The sequence below is a fragment of the Pagrus pagrus genome, assembly GCF_965226575.1.
Source record: "Pagrus pagrus genome assembly, chromosome: 5".
NCBI lineage: Eukaryota > Metazoa > Chordata > Actinopteri > Spariformes > Sparidae > Pagrus > Pagrus pagrus.
This window is the reverse complement of record NC_140189.1, coordinates 2545369-2569199: the sequence shown is the minus strand read 5'-3', so window position 1 is coordinate 2569199 and position 23831 is coordinate 2545369. Positions and strand designations below refer to the sequence as shown.

General features: G+C 38.0%; 2 protein-coding genes across 3 annotated transcripts in view; one reads left to right on the top strand and one right to left on the bottom strand.

Moving 5' to 3' along the window:
* The window catches only part of afg2a (AFG2 AAA ATPase homolog A), a 146677-nt gene extending 143185 nt beyond the window's left edge, over positions 1-3492 (bottom strand). For both annotated transcript variants that reach the window (XM_084352217.1, XM_084352218.1), the window contains exons 1-4: positions 3269-3492; positions 1645-1769; positions 1314-1471; positions 126-184 (exon numbers count right to left, since the gene is read on the bottom strand). In XM_084352217.1, coding sequence (XP_084208343.1) covers positions 126-184; positions 1314-1471; positions 1645-1769; positions 3269-3437 — 511 coding nt within the window. In that variant the 5' untranslated portion in view covers positions 3438-3492. The remainder of the gene's footprint in view (positions 1-125; positions 185-1313; positions 1472-1644; positions 1770-3268) is intronic.
* Positions 3493-4177: 685 nt separating this feature from the next.
* On the top strand, positions 4178-23829 carry nudt6 (nudix (nucleoside diphosphate linked moiety X)-type motif 6). Its single transcript, XM_084352220.1, has 5 exons — positions 4178-4560; positions 5832-6035; positions 16951-17006; positions 22304-22358; positions 23445-23829. The coding sequence occupies exons 1-5, from the start codon at positions 4311-4313 to the stop codon at positions 23825-23827; spliced, it is 948 nt and encodes a 315-aa protein (XP_084208346.1). The 5' UTR covers positions 4178-4310; the 3' UTR covers positions 23828-23829.
* Positions 23830-23831: the final 2 nt, after the last annotated feature.

Below are 23831 nucleotides of genomic sequence, written 5' to 3'. Positions count from 1 at the left end.
CAGTTGAGTAAGTACCTAAAAAAAGTGCATCGTAGGATTCCCAAAGATTCTCAGCCCCACTCAGAAAACGCTCTCTATTGACATGACAATAAACATGCAGCAGTGTGAAGACATGACTGACTTACCCAGAGATCTCAGAAAGAAGTTCTTGAACTCATCTGTCTCTAGTGTGTCATCTTTGGACCTGAATCAAAGTCAGATGTGCAGGAGAATCAACTATACACATTTTGTCAAATTTTAACTATTAAAGATAAAGATAAACATTATATATAATATACAACTTTTTTCTAACTATGACAGTCCCCTACTGACATTAAAATTGTCTTTTGAAGAGGCAGCAACAAATAAAACATAAAACACAGGTTACAAAACACATGACAGAATTAAGAATACTTAATAATGAATTAGATCAAATATGAAGAGAATAATCAAGGATCACAAAACATGTAAGATAAAATAGCAACAGCAATAAATATACCATATCAAGCAATAGTAAAAACAGAATGCATAATATGGATAGATAAAATCCAGGGGACTACAAATCATTGATTATCAATATTTTGGCATTTGGGCTGCAGTTGCAAAAAATGACCAGCAGATGAAGGCATTTAGCTATGATACACAACCTGAAGGAGCCCAAAGAAAACACTTGTTGTTTCACCTCTATCAGATATTTGTATTAACAATTAAAATTTCAGCTGCTGATGTTCATCAATAAATTGTACAGTATATTGAAAAGCATTGTTTAATATCATATCAATAGTGCAATTTTATTTTATTAATGAGCGATGTGTCAAGGTGAAATATAGAATTAACACCACCACCACACATTGTGGTAGTAGCTAACTAGTAACTGTATCATTTTCTTCTTATTTTTCTGGATTTCTTATTTTCTGGATTATTTACACAATATCATCATATGTGAATTATTGTTATGACATCAGTATTTCATTTTCAAATATCACAGTTAACCATGATTGATAAAAAGGGGTGGAAAATTATAAGAAACACCTATCCATATAACAAATACAATTCAACAGGACCACAAGCCTACAGCCTCCAAGCGAAGTTGAATCAACACCTATCTAAAACAGTTTCACCAAAAAGGCTGCGTTATAACCTTCATGAATTTATAGGGTTGATTGCAGTACTGTCGTTTTAGATGGAATTAGTTTAAAAAGGTGTGCTGTACCTACTAAACTAGCAACCAAGTCTATAAGTGTCATATAATGAAGTATAGTGTGAATATGATATTTTGATATGTATAATCAGTACACTAGACTTTTGGTCGATCTGAACCAAATGGAGGTTACCTGTTAGAGAGAACCACCTCCTCAACCTGAAGCACAGGACCTGTTAGAGGGTGCAGCACCACCTCATCCCCAGACTTCACTCTGAGGTTACTCTGAGCACTTTTCTGAAGACCAACTTTTCCACCAGGAAAAGAGGCAACCGGCCATCCTAAACACACCTTTAAGGAACAGAGGCGGAAGAAGAAACAGGCAAATGATTATGAAAAGGTTTCAGAGCAGCAGGAAGCTTAATGTCAGGTAGGTGGCATCCTGAAAGCATCCATACGTTCTTAATAACAATACAACTCAATTTGTGACATCCAAACTGATCAGGAGGGAAGAGAAGAGACACCTGTTGTTGGCCTGTGGGATTCGTCAGAAGGACTGGTCTCCCAATGCAAACGCCGGCTGACTTCATTGAATTGAGGCTCAGTTGTGCCAAAGATGATCTGCAACTTGTGGGTGTTTTGTCATCAGCTGTGAGGAAAGTAAACAAAAATATGATGTGAAATCATGACGCCGAAAAATCTGTTTAAATCCTTCATCTGAGTAGAAGCAGCACACATTTCCCTGATAGCAGTCAACAAACAAAGTAAAAGTTAAGTGTTTGCAGTAAATGTTTTTAGGAATCAGTAATTTATTCACTACAATGCTTCTCATTATGTGGTTGTATCAAGCCCTTTGAAAGTCAACAAACTCAAACTCCTTTCCTTTACAATCCACTTTGATTACAAATCACAGTAGAGGGCAGTGAAAAAACTACTCTTTATAATGGCAATGACAATGCAAAAGTTTTGAAGCATTGCATATGTGGTTGGTGCTAAACCTGCACACTAGACATGGCCTCTTTTGTGAGAAAATGGTGTAAGCAAAAAGTGTTATAAATAGGCTGAACCACTGACCAGCTAAACAGTGAACGGACTGGTTCATACTACTTTTGAAGATGCACTCACAATTGTTGAATTGAATTTTTGATTCAATTCATTTTTTTAACACAAAACTGAGGTGCCCATACATTGAAACTGCTTTTACTTGCTGTGAATCAAATCAATTCAATTTTATTTATATAGCCCAAAATCACAATCACATTGCCTCAATGGGCTTTACAATCTGTACAGTGAACAACATCTTCTGTCCTAAGACCCTCGATTCAAGTGAGGAAAAACCTGCCATGTTGATGGGAAAAAAACCCTTTTAACAGGGAAAAAGTAAAAAAATAAAGAAGATGGAAGAAACCTCAGGAAGAGCCACAGAGGAGGGATCCCTCTTCCAGGACTGACAGACGTGCAATAGATGTTGCATGTACAGAGCAGAACAACAAAATCACAGTTTACAAGTTGCATTCTGTTGCACAGAATATCTGATACAAATTATGCTGTAATCATTCCTCCTATTCATATGGCCATAAGAAATACTCTTTAAATGTGCCAATATGATTGATGAGGAAAAAATTTGGTCCTCTTTCTGTGCAAAAAAATACATTTTAATGTGCAGATTAAGTTTATTTAAGCTTCTGAGAAGTCTGAATAATCCAAGATCAAGCGGGTATCTTCCAAAGTTACTGTTTTTTTGGTAGAAAATCTCCTCTGTGTGTTTTCAACTGGCTTTGCAGAGCCACTGTGGAGAAAGTGGCTGTAACTTTGGAAGATAACCACATGATTTGCCTGACAGACAATTTGGATGAGCATCATCGAATAGCCTAAAAGCTGAAAGCCACTTTGGCCTCAGTCAGTTGCTTTTAATCCCCAAACTATGACAAATGTGTCTCTGTCGTTGCCTTCAGACTGAGCAGCACCGGTGGTTCAGTTACAGCATCTCAGCCTCCAACAGCATCACCGAGTGCAACAAGGTCCAGGACAGATCCTCATCCTCCATCTTCACACTGCAGAGTGGTTCTTTCACTGAACGCATTTTCATACGCTACAATTACGAGACAAAGCCTGTTAAACCTTTGGGGTTATGCAGCAAAGTCTTACCCTTTTCAATGAAATCGATGACAGTGAAAGAGTTTAAACTTTTGCAGCTTCCTCCTTCATGGCTGGATGTTTGCAGGCTAGAGGAGTCATTCGAGCCCTCCTTCAGTAACAGTAAACTATCCCCTTCACTCGCTTTTTTCGATTTGCTTTTATTTTTCTTGGAAGACATTTTAATAGTGAAAATATTCACCACGTGAACGTGCAGACATGTGTAAACATGGAGCTGTCCCGTAAACTTCCTGGTTGAAGTTAAGCCCCGCCCCGTTTTACCGTAAACCCTCGCTTCCGTGACTGAGATTTTACGGTATATTCTTTATTTATTTATTGCATTATAAAACACCCCTATGGAATTTTTTAAAAGGCATTCGTTGACAAAAAATACGGCTAACAATTAAAAACGGTTGTTTCTATCTGGGAAAATGTTAACGGTAAGAGTCTGGAGCTAATCTGTCTTCGAGAAAAAGCAATGCAAAACTCCATGAACAAATCAAACAATTTTAGGTTTTCTTTGTTACTAGCCAGTGGGAACATGTAATTTAATAGTTTTAATTGCACGAAAAACATAACTAATGGACATTCTTTGATTCGGCATAACTCTTATATGCCAGGCAGCGTTTCTTCATAGTTTTTCACGGTAACTTTGGATTTCTTGTTCGCTTCTTTGCGCAGAACGACACATTGACGAAAATGCGCAAACGAGCCACAATAAACAATTGTAAAAGCTGATATTTTGCTTTTTCAAAATGATTAATTGGCATATTTGTCAGCCGAATTTAACACCAGACCGTAGCTATTATTTTCAATTAAGTTTAAGAGCTGAAAATTGCACTTTAAGTATTAATTTCCTAATTTGTCCGATGTGTGAATAGAGTTTGTGACAGCGCTACCTAGCTAGCTAGTCCTCGAGCTCTTTCTCCGGTGCATTACGGTATTTATGCAACTTCCAGGGCGGACTTTTACGTAACCGTCCTGCTCTTCACTCACACGCCGGCTGAGTATTAATCGAATACTACATGTATACGGTTGTTGATGTAGTATCATCATGGCTGCTTGTGCCTTTGTTGTGAAGCTTTTACCGTTGGTCAGAAGACGGTTTTGCAGCAGAACTTCGTGTCCCGCATGGTCAGCTGTCCGTGCGTTTTCAATGCATTCAACTCGTTCCCAACTGCACAGAGTGGAGGGGACAAGTGTCCTGACAGGGAGAGTGGACCGGTTCGGTGGAGTGACAGTGAACCTGGCTGAGGTCAGTCAGGCGGACATCAGCGAAAGCTCCTTCAGCAGAATACTGCAAGGTTGGTCTGAAGTTCGACGTGTAGGAAACAGAGGGGATCTGAGGAGAGAAACAATGCATAGGTCAGCAATTCACAAATCATTCACCTTAACCTCTATACACAAACTAAATCAATGCACTACAATGTGAAAAACCTGGATTTAAACTTTGCAATGTGTATTCAGGTTAACACACACATTACCTCCTGAGAAGGACTTGGGTCCATTGTAATAAGTGATAAAATATTGTTATCATGTAGTGTAGCAGTAATTAAAAATGTAAATTACTAAAAGAAGCCTTGTATGTAGTTATCCCATTAAAATGGCAAATTAAAAGAAGGGAGGCACTCTGTACAGGAAAATAAGACATTCAGTGTCCTGTCCAAAGATATAATCATGGTAATTCCTAATTCATTATATCAGCAAATAACTGGCCAATTATTTTCATAATTGAGGAATCTCTCAATATTTTCTTGATAATCAAATTGTTCAGCAATAAAATGTCAAAAAAATAGCAGAGCTGCACTGATTAATTGATTAGATTTCAACTATTTTGATAAGCGATTAATGGGTTTTGAGGTTTTTAAGAGAAAAAGTCAAAGTTCTCAGATTCCAGCTTCTTAAATGTGAATATTATCTGGTTTCTTTCCTCTGTGACAGCAAACTGAATACCTTTTGGTTGTGGACAAAACAAGACATTGGAGGAGGTCATCTTGGACAATTTTCACAATTGTCTCAATTAATTTACAAAATGATCAGCAGACAAGGGGGATCTTCAGATTGTCCTATTGTCCAGATTGTCAAATCTTTCTTTGTCCAATTAAAAGTTCAAATAATGATATTTAAATTTAGAATGATCTTAAAATGAGAGCAGAGCAACAAATCTTTACATAAAAGTTTCTGGAATTCCCAGCATCTTTGATTTATGAATGACTTAAACAATTAGTCAGTCATCAGTGTAGTTGACAATTGACTTTTTTTTTATTGCTAAAGAAATCGATGAATTGTCGAATTGTTTCAGCACTGTATTATTCCTCCATGCATTCTTTCAGTCACAGTTTGGGCTTCATCCCTCCACTTTGAAGCTCTGCTTCCTTAAACCTTAAGGCTACTTCCACCAAACTGCCTCTGTTAGCCATCATCTTGTCTCCGAAATCAGATTAAGCATCAAAAACTATATTTCCTGTCTCTTTCTGCACATTGTTATTTAATAAATAGCAACATCAGTAATGAAAATACATTTTCAAACAAAGTTTGTGGATAATCCTGAACTTTTGTCTTATGTACTCTGCAGATTCTTTGCTCCGGTGGAAATCAGAGGGGAAAGTTGCTGTGTGGCTTCGAGTGCCCATCTCACTGAGCCGATGTGCCGCCACTGCCTCCACTCACGGCTTCACCTTCCACCACGCCAAAGACAATCAGGCTGTGTTGGCTCTCTGGTTGGGAGAAGGGGAAAACAGGCTGCCTGGGTTCGCAACGCACCAAATCGGAGTGGCAGGTAGAGATTATTAGCCTGAAAGTTAATTCTTGTAGATAACACACAGAATAATCTTAACTAAAGGTCCACTTACCAGCTTTAAACAAGCTTTCAACCACATCTCACGGGCTTGTAGGAGCACATTTCAGTTTGATTATACCCTGAAAAGGCATTTGTTTATTGGTTTATTGTCAAAGTAGCAGACATTGGACATTCCCCCTAGATTCAAATGTTTTTTGTTTATATTTTATGTAGGTTGGGCTGGCCTGTAAGCATTTTACTGCCAGTACCACCACACACCAATATACTGTTGTAGTAATTGAGGAGTGAGTTAAATGTGCTGCACAAACATTCATGGTTGCTTGTAGTTATTACCATCCAAGACTCAATTTACAGCACTTGTCAAGTACCATGTCAGCATTCATATCATAATTACATCCTCACATCTCGCTGAATTTAATTATTGTTTATTGCCCGTATCTTCTAAAAATTATGGTTACAGTTATGATCTGCATCTTTTAATATAATATCACTGTTAAAGCAGGCACAATAATTAATTTAATTAAATAACATTTAAACAAACACGATACATAAAACATTTAAGTGAGCATTTTACTGTCAAACATTAAGAAACCAAGGGCATCGGTTTATGTCAAAAAGTGATGAAAAACAGTTTTTTAAACAGACTCAACATCCGTGGATTGTATACGGTCAGAGCACATAGTTACAGCGGGAAAAAAATGCATTACGACAAATGAAAAAGCATAGCCCAGGCCACTGTAGTCCACTAAAGAGTTGACATTACTAATACACTCACTAATAAAAAGCACAACACTGTTGACGTAACACTCAGCACAAAATCCGGCAAATAAGACGCCATGATCATAACATGTTTACAAAAATTGTAGATAGGTAGCTAATCGGTCTATCTAATATATTACATTTTGATTTTACGGTTTATACTGATAACATCTATTATCTAACAAACAATAACAGTTTTAATGGCACATATTGTCAACTGTTTCTTAGCCTTAGTTTAAAGTATACTGTACATATCAGGTCCTGGGTTCAAATGTTGTGACAATTTGCACCAGAATCAGCAGCAGCAAGTTTCAACTGCAGGTGCAAAACCTTCTCATTTGTTAGTTAACATCTTTTGGTGCAAACTATTTCAGAACATTTTTCACAAATTATGCTTTGCAAAAGTGACAGGGACAAAACATGCCACTTCAAGTGTTGGGGAAATGTCCCCAACGTCCCCAGTGTAAATGACACCAATGTGTTTCACCCTAAAGAGTTTTTAGGGTCCGGGCAGCTAAGCTGCCAGGAACCTATTGTATTCCTAGGAATTCTTTCTTTCTTTCTTTCTTTCTTTCTTCTTCTTCCGAGGAAGTCATACTTCCCATGGGCGAAAACTCACCAAACTTTACAGAAATGTCCGGCCCCATGCCAGATTTACTTAATTCCAAGGACATGTCAATATTCCTCCTGGGGGGGGCACAATAAGCGTTTAAATTTAAAAATTTTAAAAATACCTACAAAATCAACAGTACATGCTACAGTTTTGAAACTTTCACCAAACTGTAGCCCCAATACTGCTGAAACTTTAGTCCACTTAAACTCATTACAAATTATGAAGTCCATCACTCAGTTTTTTTCAAAACCTGTAAAACTTATAAAACCTATCTCCTCCCACAATTTTTGCCCAATTGTCACCAAACTTGCTAGAGAGCATCTTCAGACCGTCCTCCACAAAACTTGTTTCTCGGATTTTTGATTTATCAAAAATTAAGCCTACAGTGCATCAAAATGTTTGACTGTAAACAGTACTGTAAACATATACTATCAAATTCTTGCTAAATACATTTTCAATCTTCCTGAAAAAAATTGAGAATATTTTGCAGTCATGGTTGATGGAGTTTGGCAAATATCAGAATTTTATCTCAAAAACTGAATTTTTGAGAACATTTTGAATTCTGCTCTCATGGGAACAACTGGAGTCAATGGAAGAGTGGCATTTTTAAACATCAAATTTTCTCTTATGAAGCAAAACACTTTAAGTTAAAAACAAATCACCAACATTTCCATGCTGTCAAGATGCAATTTATGTATTAACAGATTTTTTTAAGTCAAGGAATTTCTGACATTTTGACCATTTTTGAAATCTGCCTTGACAACAGCTGCCCAGACAGTGACTCCCTGAGTCGACAAATCCAGCTATTAGCTCAGTGAGTTAGGAGCTGGTGCTTGGTATCAGGGGTTGTGGGTTCAAGACCCAGCAAGGATGATGATGATGATGACGACAGATCAAAATGTCAGATCTCCTCAACATAAAACAAAAGCCCATTGTCCTGACGGTGGCATCGCAGCAAGCCTCTAAATTAAATAAAAACAAATAGCTTGAACTGGACCATGGAAGAAAGCTAACCAATTTTTGCACAAAGGTCCAGTCTCATGCCAGATTACCTCAGCTGTAAACCCAAGCCAATAGTCCTGATGGTGGTGCTACAGCAAGCGTCTAAAGTTCAAACCTTTGAAAATTCATAACAAATCAACCATACTTGCTACAGCTTCAGAACTTTCATCAAACTGTAGCCTCAATATTGAAGAAACTTTTGTACATTTAAACCTATTAAAAATTATGAAGTACATCACTCAGTTTTTTTTCAAAAACTCTAAAACTTCTTAAACCTATTTCCTCTCTCCTCCTTTGATTTATCAAAAATTGAGCCTCAAAAACTGAATTTTTCACAGCATTTTAAATTTTTCTTTCATGTGAACAATTGGAGTCAATGCAATGATGACATAGCTAAACACCAGTTATTCACTTATGGAGCAAATCAATCATTTTTAAAATTACCAACATCTCCATGCTGCAATATGTGTATTTTCAGATTTTTGTCTTGATAACTGAATTTTTTACGGTGGTTTCAAATCTGCCTGCGCAACAGTGAATGGCTTACTCAATTTGTGAAGCCACTGTTGTGTTGCCACTTGCCAATTAGCTCAGAGCGATAGATGACAGTCTTTGGTTCCAGAAGTTGTGGGTTCAATCCTCAAGTGGTCCAAAATGAGCATTGTTGTCAACTGTCTTGTCTTCCTATTCTCCTGTTTGTTGCTCAGAATTGCCAAAAATAGCCCAGACCCGACCCATCGCTGCGCAGCAGCTATAATGTTTTGTTTGTTTTTCCAGCCAGGAAGACTATCACATATATGAAATTGTCAATGTTGAGTCATAAAAGCCTAGAATATGAGCTGGTAATAGTGTAACAACCACTGTGTTGAAGCATTTTTTGGATGAAGTTGATGTATTTGCATGATTCTTGCAATTTTTTGATGAAACAATGTGGTTAAATGCACTTAATGTTATTCGCTTTGGATAAAAGCCTAAGCTAAATAAATGTAATGTGGATTAATTGGATACACAATTGATGAAAAATGTGAAGTATAATGAGTCATTCGTCATTTCAGTCAAAGCAAAAGCTCTGGTTTCAGCCTATCTGATGTGAGGACTTGCTGATTTATTCTGTTTTCTATCATTGTATAGTTAGTAATTTGGTGGTTTGGACCATTCGTTGGACAAATCAAAACATTTGAAGACGTCACCTTGGGCTCTGGGAAACTGGGATGGCATTTTTCAATGTTTCTGATTTTGATTAATTGGGAAAATAATCGTTAGATTAGACCCATAATGAAAATACTCATTAGTTGCAGCCCTACATAATCTGCATCTAAATGTACTGCCACATGAATATATACATGTAAAAATCTATGAATGATTACATAATTATTTATAATGTCCTATAAAAATGTTTAAATCATATATTAAATATATAACCTAAGTCATGAGTTTAATGTCTCCACAGTAAAGACTTCAGGCTGTGATTGGCAGAGCTTTGTCTGGTGTTACATTACTTCTGATTGACCAAGCTGACCGCAAGCTCCTGGGACCCACAGTCCCAGGTCATTACTGATATTGAAGTAAAGTCTGTGTTACTCCAGCTAGCAGTGATGAAAACTGGTGTCAGGCTGCAGCAGACAGACATTACATTAATTTCTTAATATAAATCAGTGCCTCAAGTTTTTGGAAATGGTTACACTACAGAGACTGATGCAGACATGACAGCAGCCTCAGGAAAATTTCAGACGATACGGAGGTGCTAAATTTTAAGGATAAATCCATTCTGTTACTGCTTTAAAATAATTTAGAAAAAGCTGTGATAAAATAAAGTCAAAGCTTGGTAAAGTGAGTTCATCACACAACAAGACTGTTAAAAACTGTTTCCTTGAGAGCTGCAACTACTAATCAATTAGTTGTCAACTATTAAACTAAATGTCAACTATTTTGATTATCGATTAATCAGACTGAGAAATGTTTTAAGGAAAAAAAAGTCAAAAAATTCTCAGATTCCAGCTTCTTGAATGTGAATATTTTCTGGCTCCTTTCCTTCTATATGACAGTAAACTGAATATCATTAGGTTGTGGACAAAACAAGACATTTGGGAACATTATCTGGGGTTTTGGAAAAACACTCAATCGAACAATAGATATTTATCACCATTTTCCGACATTTTATAAACCAACAATTAATTGATTAATCGAGAAAATAATCAGATTAACAGATTAATCGACGATGACAATAATCGTAGTTGAAGCCCAAGTTGACTTTTCTTTGTTTTTAAGAGGTTAGTTTCATAAGGGGTTGTTTGTCTGTTGGGCTGTTGTGCATTTTTCAACTTTGGCCCATTTCACTTGCGTCAATGGAAATTCACTCCTCAGGACTGAATGTGGGGAGAGGAGCAACAAAAAGAGGAGGTACCGACCTGAAGCGTGCAATGTTTCTGTTTGTCCAGCAGAGGGCAGAGTGTCGTTTATTCTTTTTACCAAAGAGTGGTTGCACTTGGTGCATGTCAGAACATGTCCAGAGCATCCCTCACAATGGAATGGGGACCAGAAACTCCCTTTTTGTTTCCAGAAGGACACACAAACACTGATGAAACTGAGGTTAGGAATCTGAAATACGCAGCTGTTTAGATGATCTGATACTTGTTTGCTTGGGCTGTTGTTGCTCTCAGCGCTTAATTTTTTAAGACAAGAGAACAACTCAATTATCAGTTATTGAAGGTATAATACTGCAGTTATAAGAAAGAAGTCACACAATTAATAAGTTTGTATTTTGGTGTGTTCTGATCCCCTACAGAGACCCTACAGTTTTAACTTTCTCTACATTATATATTATATTTTAGAGGACAGACATATGCTCATTTTCAGCTTCATAATTTAATTTTGGGTTACTACTAGAATAGGCTCACAGGCTTTAATGGTCAAAAAAACGCATCAGTTTTCTCATACTGCCAAGTGAAGCAGCCCTTTATTCCCCCTCTGTCTGAGATGCTCTGTTTTAGCTCCTGTCTCTTAAAGATGCCCCCTCCTGACTACCCAGTCTGCTCTGATTGGTCAGCCCACACACGCCTGAGCCAGCAGCACAGATTGGATCTCCGGTCGGCTCTGTCCTGTTTTCAGCTTCCAGTTAGCTTCACTTTGACCATTAATATAGGCATAAATTATGCAAATGTGTGACATTTTGACATAGTGTGATGTCACAAAGCCACAGAATTAAAGGCGGGACTACTGATGAGGCATTTCAAGCACTTCAGGAGCAGCGTTTTCTGTGGGAGAGAGGAGCTCCCGTTTGGACTTTTTAACTTTCAAGCATAAGAACCTTTATAACACACTGAAGGAACTGAACAACTATCTTGAATTTTAAGTGAAATACAGTAGTTGAGTAAATGTTTTTAGTTTCAACCGCTGCTGTGCAGTAAGGCACAGGAAATATGAGACCCTGGCGGCTTTTAAACTGTCTAACTTGAACCCAAATATTAAAAGTGGATGTGTAAAGGTTGAAGCGACCCCCACTGATCATACACAAACCACACTGTTAATCCTCAGGTTGACTTGTGCTGCTATGTTTACAGTGGGATCTCAGAATACACTGGAAACAGTAGTTAGACTAAAATAAGTCTTATGTCAAGTCCATTTATAAGCTTTTTGTTGGAGCTTTCAACAGCATCTAGTGGTCTTTTTTATTAGATGGAGTTTGCTCATTTTGTGACCGAAGTGTTAAACTTTAGTTATGTGATAACAAGGGGCCATATATGGGGAAAGATCATATCCAAAGCTGGTCTTGGATCTGAATGCCCTCCTTAATCTTCTTCCGGCTGTCCGTGGACTTCTGGTCACTGGCTTTAACCCCTTTGTTCTGCTGTTTAAAGAAAGCTAATGTCTGTTTCCAGTATTCATTCAGTCAATGTTTCATCAATGTGATGTTCCCTACAGTTGCTGCATGTGGTGTCATAATTAGGGATGTCCCGATCAGGTTTTTTTTACCCCGATCCCGATCCGAGTCATTTAATATTTAGTATCTGCCGACGCTTAGCCCTAACTAATATTTTCCTAGATAATAAGCTGCATTAAGAAAAAATTACCTGCATCCAAGCTGTTCCTTAATAGGTTTTTTTATTTTGTTGAAACAAAGTAAATACTTTCATATGGCTCTTTCTTATTCTGCATGTGCTATTGCAACATTGGTTTTCATTTGTTTTTTAACAAAAACAACCAAGTAAACAAAGTCAGTAACTAAACCCTGATCCTCTACCACGGAGATGGGCTGGTTATCCAGAGCGATGAATTCAGTGACCTTCTCTGTAATATTTTTGGCCATGTCGCTGACTCGAGGATATTTCTCTCTCCTTTTGAAAGTATCTGCGAGTGTTTGTTGCTTCGGTGCCTTTGCCTGTATTGCTTGAATGAACTCGTTGTGGTCCTTTGAGTGTTTGTTTTTTATGCGCTGTATCAAATGTGTAGTATTAAATGCAGCTCTGTTGTTACCAGCTCACGAAACGGTCGTATTGCAGATGTTACATGTCGTTGGACCGCTTTCGCTTTCTAATTTAAAATATTTCCACACTGCAGACATTTTATCCACAGGGTTGCCAGACTAACGCGTCTGCGTTCTTTCACAAATTGTGCTCCGTTTACAGCTGACGTAAAAATAATCGGCTTGGGTCCACGTTCAAAATTGCCGATCCCGATCAGTGAAACAATGCCCATATCGGCCCCGATCCCGATCCCGATCCCGATCCCGCAGATCGGCTCGCGACATTCTAGTCATAATCCATCTGAGTGATGTATGACATGTTTGAGATTGAGATTTACAGTAAAGCCCAATTGGGTCAATTAAATATGATCTCATGTTCACAGCCCTACACTATTTGAACTAAGTCTGCGATTGCAGCTGATGTCCTCTATGAAACAAGAAGAAGAAGCCACAGCAACGGGCATAATGGATTACATGCTGTCAGATTTCCATGGAGGTCACTGTTGTGAAAATCACACGTTTGGGCTCTCTTAACCTGCCAGTTTTACTGTCTGTTTCAACTGATCTAACCATTGAGCTAGCAACTGCAATATCTCCAGACTTCCTCACAAAATTGTGCAGTTTTGAGAATTGTTGAGTGAGGAGAAATTTAAAATAGTTTGCGAAATGGCTATGACAAAGTCTTAATCACCTGCGCCTTCTTGTAAAATCGTCATTTAACACATCAAGTTGTTTCTTTCATTGTAAAAAGTGTGTAAAGTGTGTACACACTGCTTCAACTGATTTCACCATTTACACAAACATTTTGAAAGAAGAGAACATTTTATTGATGGTAAAAATGTCAAATTTGACAAATACAGTAAACGGTAACCAATAGTAGCCTATATTGGTTACCGTTTACTGTATTTGTCAAATCTTTGTCGTGTGGGAACAGAGTACCCAGACTCCCTTAAAAAATCACTCAATTTTGTGAGTTTTCTTAGTTAGGAGAAACTTTATGAACATTGTGAATGCTATCCATGACAAATTCTTAATATCGTTTATCTTCTTGTAAATTCAGCAAATATTATACAAGAAGTTTTTTATCTTTGTGGGAAAAACGTCCCAGTGATGTACGTGTTTATTTGTTTATAGATATGGGGAGGGCGATCCAATCACAAGTGGTCACTCAAGACACATGTCTAAGAGCTGTTCACTTGTGATTGGATTACCGAGGACGGATGTTAATACCAGGTATGACCAGAGTCCTAACAAGAAGTAAAATAAAGGAAATGCATTTTTGCTGATATATACACAAATTAGCATCAGTTTAGTGAATTATAAGGAGTGTTTTATGGTTCGATGCACCACATAGTGATTCACTGAACCCTCAATGATTGTATTTTGGCACCACTCAGTCTTTTCAATGCCATCTCCCCACCTTACAGTACATCATACTGTAAGTCAGACTAAGTCAGCAGATGTGTTCCAGACTTCATCTCAGATTTTGCATTGAACCTCGAGGAACAAAAGCAAAGTCCTAATTAATATCAGTAATGAAATTCCTCTCCATTGTTTGATACTTTGACTCCACACCATCGACATTAAAAGCTACTCAAGTCTGCAGGGTCAGAATCACTTTGACCTCATAGTATACTGTAAATATTACTGTGACCCTATAATTATTATAAAATTGAAAAGCAGAAGGAGAAGCCTACGTGAAACATGAATAGTGTGGCTCAGAGGCCAACTGTGACTCAAGAGATTAACAGTTTTTTACTATAAACCCCACAGTCCGCCTCTGATGATTGCTGCTTGGCTTTCTGTCTCATAATTCATATCCACATTATTTTCCTCCTGTTTCCTTGTGAGCACTTTGTTTCCTAGACTGAAGGCTACATAATGATAGCCTCTTAGCAGCAGCCGGGCCTCCTTCTGTGAACCGCCATATGGCACAGGGATCGGGGATGACATCAGTTTCCACATGGAAGTCCAACTCAGGCCTTTAAGATGACCCATCCCTCTTTACACATCTGTGACATTCATTTAAGGAGGCCCGTCCCAGTCAGATGGAGGAACTGGAAAAGAAAGTGGCCCGTTCTCCCTCATCATCCTCCTCCTCCTCCTCCTCCTCCTCCTCCTCCTCCTGAGCTGTCAGCAGCAGCACATAGCCTCTCTTAGTCATGGCCTGCTAGAAAAAAAACAGGCGGGAAAAGTGTAAATAGTGAAGAGGGGTGTCCACATAATTTGCAAGTACGGCTGAGTCACTCAGACTCTGTTTAGACTAAAGAAAGTAAAGAATTTTGCCTTTACTTACAATCAGTTTTATTTTAACGAGGGGTCAACTGATGTTTTTTTTCAGGGCCAATACCAGTACTGATTATTAGTTATCAAGGAGACTGATAACCAATATTAGGAATCGATATTCGACATTCAATATTTGCAGTAAAAAATAAAAATGTGTCTGTGTATGTGTACTTGATTACAATTTGGGGTTCTAGTATTTTTATTATCTGATACTGAATCAATTTATTTTATCAGCAATCAGACAAAAAAAGCACCAATAAAAATTATCAGTAAGATGCTGAATATCAGCCCCAATAATTGGCCAGGCCGATAATCAGCCTACCCCTAATTTTAACCCAAGAGTTTTAGACATCTACATTAGAGCGACAACTAAAGATTATTTCCATTGTTGATGAATCTGTTGATTTTCTTGATTAAGTTGTTAGTTGTTTGGTCCATAAAATGGTAAATCAGTAAATCAAATCAGTGTTTCTCAAAGCCCAAGATGACGTCCTCAAATGTTTTTTTTTTGTCTACAAAATAAAGATACTGTCGGTTTGAGTAATTTCTTTAAGAATTGCTCAAATTTTGGTCGAAATTTTGGGAATTTACTTGTAGTGACAAACCCAACAAGAATCATGACTGAATCATTATCAGCTCTATAAAGCATTCTAGTGTCTTTCAGTCAATGTTTTGGTTTGTCAGCCTGTAAAATAATAAATTGCACGTTTAAGTTAAGTTGTCAGTATGCTTCAAACAAAGTGCTTGTCAGATTGTCTGAAAGATGCGTTTGAAACCCTGATTGCTGAATTGGAAACTTTTTGAAACAGGCAGTGCAGCTCTCATGCCAACTTGCAACAACTGTTGTGCAGAGGTGTGAAAATAAGACCAGGTTTGATCTTCTCTCTCAAGGTCTGTCTTTTCTATTTTTCACGAAATGACTTCCATCACTGTACAACTAAGTGCAACACCATGAATCCCTATGGGGAGAGATTGTCCAAAATTCTCCACCAATATATTAATTTGTTAAAAAACATCCTCCATCGTTAAAACCAACCCAACCGTAAAACAGGAGACAGGTATAAACAATTTTGCCTTTGAATGTGGTCTGACATGTCATACAATGTGCTTTGTTTAAAGCATATTGAGGTCTTATTGTAAGAGATTTTAAATATAATATATAGCACTTTGGGACAAGTGGTTCTTTATTACAGTTTTTTTGCATAGCCCTTAACAGCTCAAGAAGTAGAATAAACTTTCCCAGACCTAAAGTATGAGCAACAAGCCCAGTAATGTTATTGTCATTATTTTAGTGGTTTGTCTGTGAGCTTTGATATTGAACACCAGGGATGCGTTGGAAAACATAAAGTGGACAAGGCAGCTGTTGTGACATCTGAGGCCTGACAGAAGTGCAGCTCCTGACTTTTTCCTCCACATGGTGCAAATTTTATGTTGTGTCCAACCAAATAATTAACTTTGAGTAAGACTGCCAACAGGTCTCCCTCGATGATCTTTTCAAGTTATTGTGTAACCTCTTAGTTACAAGCAGCATCTATGACTACATTGCACTCATTGACTTTGTGGTTCCTGTCAGAGTTTCAGGCTCAGTAACAACATAGAACTTCCGACAGGAATTACAAGTTACCTTTACATTAATCCTTGTTAGGACAAACAGCTTTTTTTCTGTCCTGGGGATCAACATGTGGAATTCCTTACCTGCGAAACACCTGTAGAGATAATTTTAAACTCAAACTGAATCAGTCATGTAATAATGAATCTTTTCTTTTTTTCAGGTGCAGTCGTTGATGAATCCAATGGAAAAGTTCTTGTCGTCCAAGACAGAAATAAGGTGCATGTTTCACTTTATTTAGTATTCCATACGGTGTATGCAACTGCACTTCATTCTATTCATTAAATGTCCCATATTATGCTCATTTTCAGATTCATACTTTAATTTAGGCTGTCTACTAGAAAATGTTCACATGGTTTAATGTTCAAAAAACTCTCCTCTATTCTGTCTAAACGCTCTAAACTCTTTAAGGCCCCCCTCCTGAAAAGGCCAGTCTGTTCTGATTGGTTAGCTCTCACAGGCCTGGGCAGGCATTGACTGTATAGTTGTGACATCACAAACTTACAGAAGTCCTGACGGCTCGTTTAATTTGGGGTACTAGTATTTTCATTTTCTGATACTGAATCAATTTATTTTATCAGCAATCAGACAAAAAAGCACTCTCTCAGGCCTTAGTAGGCATTGAGTGTATAGTTTTGACATCACCAACTTACAGAAGTCCTGACGGCTCGTTTCCAAATACTGGCCTTTCTCCTTGGATTGATGCTGCTCCTGCTTTAGAATAAAAAAAAATGTAAATCTCGCTTTCTACTATATGGGACCTTTTAAAGATAAAATATGTGAAGTTGAAGACATATAGATTATATTAGATTATATCTAATTAAATTGGAATGAAAATATTTTCTTTATGTTTTATTTACATTAACTGTGTGCATGTGTTGGCTGCTGTAACAATGAGTTGTCATTATAAACTTGCTAGTTTCCCTCACAAAACCTACGATTCTACAGAAAGCATGAATGAAATTTCAGTTCTTGTTATTTTTAATCATGAATGCAGCATATGAAAAGGGGGCTATAAACACAGGGTGTACAAATACTAGGTGCAGTGAGTTAGTTGCCAGAATGACACAGTTGTTAAAACAGAAATTCAGACATATTTTGGCTGGTTAAAGATTGTTATTGGCAGGAAGCAGCTCTTCCCTGGTCGAAGCCAAAAAGCTAATATTGGAGACTAATCCTTCATCCACAGTGAAGAAATGAGCAAACGAAGCAGCAGATATCTCAGTGCTGCTCAAAATCTCTGCAATTACTTCTGTTTATTTAGCGAGTTCTATGTTGCCTCTGTTGATCCAAACGTGGGTGGAAATCCTCTCAGACCTTCAGCTCCTTTCACACTTAACATAGCTCCACACAACATTAGTGGACCTCAAGCAAACACGTTGTTTACATGAGCTGAATGCACTCAAACAACTTTGGGAGTGTGTGTCTCCGTCAGCTCTCACAGGGCCCCGCTGTAGCGCTCAAGATGTTATGAGGTCGACTTACAACAGGCCTCTTTTAAAGCTGTTTCTGCACAGATTTGTTTACGTTCTCAGTAATATTGCAGCCAATTTAAAAACATGATTGCACCACGATGCTGCAATTTGGAAGCCAATTATGTTGTAAGATAAACCAGCTAACCCCTATTTGAATAAATGATGTAAGACCCTTTGACACAGACTGTGGGGTCGTAAACTAAATAGGACAACTTATCTGGTGCAGGCAGCAGCTTCTGTCCTTAACACAAGTAAAGCCTCAACATAATATTTTGTAATGTGACCACACAGCACTAAAGCTGCCAATAATTTGAAGCAGCCTATGTGAGAAAGTCCTGGTGTAACACAACATACGCCACTGTAGATCAAAACACAGTAACTGTACTATCAACTCCCTTCACACATGAACTCCTAAGACACCATTAAAGACTAAAATGCACAGCATGTTAAGATATTTACTGCTCCATACCACAAAACACCAAAACAGGTTTACATTGGGTGTGTAAGGACTAAACCTCAGGGTGCCTCGTGATCTGATACCATCACAAAATGCTCCCACAGTAACAATGATGTTTCACTGCACAGGCAATATACAGTATCATACAATAACATCATGTGCTATTATTTTGTTGAACAATCCTGGTTATATAGTGATAATAAAGTAGATCTTGAATCTTTAATGTACATTACATCCTGCTATCTGTGTAACTGAAGATCAAAATAATAGTATAGAAACATTCTATTATTGATTGATTGGGTGGTAAAAAAAAAGTAACAACACAATCATTTTGTTCACCCTGCTAAAGCACTCACTTGGATAAAATGCCACTGCCTGCTTAACCACCATATCAGCAAACAGTGACAAGGGAGAGAGATCAGACATGGCCAAACAAGCAACGACTTTCTGAAACAAAGCTGGTTGACTGACAATGACAACGATGAGTCCTAGATACAGTCTGAAGTCACAGAGACTGATATCGCTGTGGCCCCAGCTGAAAAGAGAAAAAAGATTCAAGCGTTCTGATGATGTCATTCATTATATAACCAGCCTATCCATTGTTAGGTACCACAGATAATGTATCTACCATGGAAACCCTTCATTTTACTTCTGGCAAAAGGTTGAACCCCCAGAGGACAAAAAACAATAATCGCTGCCTAAACAGAAAGATTATTATGATTCTGCCAGAGTTCTGATAGTGTATCATAAGACACAGTACCATGAGTTATTACATCAACTTCACAAAGGCAGTTTCTGAAGAAACTGCCTTGTGAATTCTGGATGTTGAAAAGCTGACACTAACTTATGTATGAAAGATGTGAAATATTTCAAGGTTTGTTGAAAAGCTTACAAGGTTTCCAGCATTCACACCAGTTTTTTGTCCCACTGATTAAAACTCTGAAAGGACTGGATTTCCCAAATTATAATATAAACTAGAATGGCACTCAGTAGAGCGCATACGTTCACCAAAGCCCAACAACTCCCTTTAATTCAATCAAGCCTAAACCAATATCAAACTCAGTAGCCTATATCACTCTGAATTTTAAACCACCCACAGCTGCTTAACCATAATTTAAACTCACCAGATCTAGGGTCCATATCAACTCACTCATAGATACCAGCCACCTAAATACACCTGATTTTGTTTTTTTCATGAAGATCCACAGTGTTTCCCACAAATTGCACATTGGTATTTGACAACCTGAGAATGACACTCTAAAATCAACTATCTTTGTTTAGAATCGCTTGTTTGCCTACATTAACATTACTTACCGCTTGTGAAGGAAGCTTGTTGTTACTTAAGTAGCCGATCAAAACCAACATGCATCGCAGCAACCAGGTGCATTTACAAGTTTGTACAAAATAACAGCATAAGTAGGCCTACATTAAATAGGAGAGGTCGTATCAAAACCAGTGTGTTTACAGGAGGGAGGTAATACCAGAGACCGTCTCTCTTTCTGCTGAGCATGTGTGATTGACAGTAGACAGGAGGGGAAGTATGAGGGCAGACTGTCCACTAGTTAATCAATCACAGATGGCGTTATTTTCTCAGACAGATTTAAAAAATAAAGTATAAAATGCTAGAATGGGTCGCCAAATATACTTGGGCAGCCATTAATATACCTTGGCGGACCACCCAAGTAAACCATATGCGTAGGAAACACTGAGATCCATGCATTATTTCTCAAAATATACCCTATCTGGCAATATCTATCTGGTTAAAGAAAGTGAGAAAAAGAATCCTCGATCCATCCCTTTATCTGGATCTGCACCAGAAGTTAATGGGGTCTATTCTGCAGACAAAATATGCAGAATTTGTCACCCAAAAATATGTACACAGCATAGAAGTTAATGAGTTTAAATCATTTGAATCCTTCTGCAGGATTAGATTTCTCCAATTATGTGCAATATTTCTGCTAATCCGCCATCTTTATGATTATTCCTCTTCACTCTCTCAGCAATTCTAGTTAAAAAAAAAAAAAGGTCAGGGAATGGGCATATGGTTACTGTAAAATGATCATATGACAAATATAGTTCACATTACAACGGACAGAATTTAAGTAGGCCTGGTTGCTACCCTTTTATTGTACACAACATGTACTGTAACATGTGTCCCAGCCTGCTCTTAACAGCATATAATGTATCTTAATGGCTAGTCTCCAGGAGCAGAGGGAAACAGTTAGTGGCCTGGAAGTGTGGGGAGTGTTTTATCTCTTCCTCTCCTCCTCCTCCTCCTCCTCCTCCTCCTCCTTCTCCTCCCCATCGAGCTGTTTACTGGAAACGGGCTCTATAACAGTCTGGCCCTTGGCAGTAGAGTCTCTCTCTGGCAGAATGAGCCAGTCACAAAGGGTTACGAACTTCCTGAAAAGAAACCAGGACATTATCGCTCTCACATCAGGTCAGATCCCCAGTGGACTGGAGGTAATTTCATCCATCGGGGAGCTGAATGACGAAGGAGTATGAGTGTTTAATTTAACCATTGTCCAAAGACATTTACACATCATTTTCCAGTAGATGTAGTGTGAACAGTTTGCGTATGTTTGACCTCCTCCTACCAAGTGTTTTTGATATTATTATTAATTTCACATTGAGCACTGACAACTCCTGTGGGGATGAGGCATTTCTCTCTCAAAAAACCACACTGATTAAAGTTACATAAAATCTTTTTATTTCTTCCAACCAGCACATTTTACAAACCGTTCCAAAAAATAAAGCATTTTGACAATACATGAAAATAAATGCTGTAGTGCATTTGTGTTCCTCACAAAGAGAGGATTTGCAAAACAAGAAAAAAACATCTAAGCATTTCTAAGACAAGCGCAGCATACGAAATTCTTTAAGTAACTACAAAAATATATATACAACACTGACATCATAATTTAACCAGCAGCAAACTGTTATTAAATATCAAGGATAAGTGGTGAAACAGTTTTGGAAGACACACTTCACCGCATCAGATGCAAAAGTCTCCAGAGTGAGGCACTAAATATAAAACATAACATGAAAAGATGTTCAGATGAGAGCGTTAAACATCTCTCTGCCTGTGTAAGTAATATTTCAGATCAATAAGATGATCCTTTAAACACATAATCTTATACTTATTGTTATTGTCTTGAATAAAACTAAAATTAACTTTTTCCTATACATCAGGGTTGAGCAAGTACTCGGCTGTAACAAGAGAATGTACGTTTTGCGAGTATGAGTATCATCCAATTAAACCGTGTCAATATCCATACTTGTATCCTCATTGGGTGGTTGACTGAAGTTTATTTATTTATTATCCATTAATTATTTATAGAAAACTTGTTCTGTAAATAAAGAATAAATTGAGCAAATTCTGATCAACCCACATCAATTTCAGACTTAAATCAACAACTTCCAATTAATCCCGCCCACTTTCAGTTTAAGCCCCGCCCATTCCAAGAACAGATAATGATTTACTCGCTCATCCCTAGTATACATGTTAATATGACTAAGATACATTTACAGCAGTGCCATCTATCACAATTGTTGTTAAAGTTTACTCTGCTCTTGTGCTTCAGACAAAGAATGCTTGGAAGTTCCCCGGTGGTCTGTCTGATCCAGGAGAAAATATTGGTGAGTGTCACGCTCAACAGAGCAAAAGACTAATACAGTACATCTAACTAAATACTTAGATTTTAGTATTATACTTAAAGGGTAACTTTTGGCAACCTGGACCTTATTTTCCCATGTTTTTTGGTGTTTTTGTTTTATGCTACCAATATCCCATAATGTATTGTGTGAGAGGAGGTGAAATAAAGGTTTATTTCAAGCCACAGTTGGTGATTGTTGGCAGGGGTGACCCCGAATTTTTTTTAATAGGGGGAACCAGAAGGGGCCAATGAAAATCTATGGGTGGCCACCAAAAGGCAGAGGGTGGGATTGTTAGAGGCTAGGGACTGGCTGACTGGCTATCAGTGACGCTCAATTGTGGACCAATTTAAAAAGTTGTCATGACACTGCCTCAGGAATGAGTCCTTGGAACCCAGAAATTTCTTGCAGTTCCCTCGTCTCAAAGTCATTGGACTTTTTTTGGTTAGATGGTGTTGAAGTCATGCGACCGTGATGTAGTTCCTTTATGGCCTAACATTAGGTTTTTACTTCTGGCATTTACGCTTTATTTGTGTTTATGTTTGCCACAGAGCTTATTTTCTGCAAAAATCCATAATCAAGTGGAAAAATCCCATGGGCTTTTTGTCAAGGGAACCTGGTTACTGCCAGGTTAGCCTATAAAAATACATCATCCCTGCCATTTTCTACTATATCTATTAGTCACTAAAACTTAAATATATGCAAATATAGGTTCCAGTTTGAAAGATATAGAAGTTACCCTTTAAAGATGATACATATACATTCATTTAAACTGTACAAAATAAGGCACATAATATATACGCAAAGATTTATATCTGTATCTTCAAATTCACCTTTTTTTACATTTTTAAAGCAGCTTTAATATTTATATACATGACCCACCCCAAAAAGCAGCGTCAAATGTTTATGTTTACAAAAAAATATATGTATTTCCCCACAGCTGTTTTACCCACAGCTAAACATCAGTCTGCAAGTTGACTCTGACAAGGGAACATAAATATATTCCTTCATGTCAGAATCTTTGAAATGCCTCCACATACATGTATTTATATTTTAATGAATCTTTCTCAGGTGCCACTGCCGTTCGGGAAGTCTTCGAGGAGACCGGCGTTCGCTCGGAGTTCAGATCTCTGCTCAGCATCCGGCAGCAGCACAACCACCCCGGGGCGTTCGGCATGTCGGACATGTACATCATCTGCCGACTTAGCCCGCTCACCTACGACATCAACTTCTGCACTCAGGAGTGTCTGCGCTGTGAGTGGCTGGACCTCACCGAGCTTGCCAAGACCAACGACACCACGCCTATCACGTCTCGTGTAGCTAGGCTGTTGCTTCACGGCCTGGAGCAGGGCTACCACAAGATCGACCTCACCATGGAGGAGCTTCCAGCCGTCTACTCTGGGATGTTTTACCAGCTGTACCACAGGCAGCTTCCTCCCACACTAAAATCCTAGCAAG

Bases quoted from the DNA above. Each gene is read 5' to 3' on its own strand.
- nudt6 (XM_084352220.1), top strand. From the start codon at position 4,311: ATGGCTGCTTGTGCCTTTGTTGTGAAGCTTTTACCGTTGGTCAGAAGA. The intron at 17,007-22,303 runs GTGCATGTTTCA...CTTGTGCTTCAG, and splicing joins TCGTCCAAGACAGAAATAAG to ACAAAGAATGCTTGGAAGTT. The intron at 22,359-23,444 runs GTGAGTGTCACG...AATCTTTCTCAG, and splicing joins TGATCCAGGAGAAAATATTG to GTGCCACTGCCGTTCGGGAA.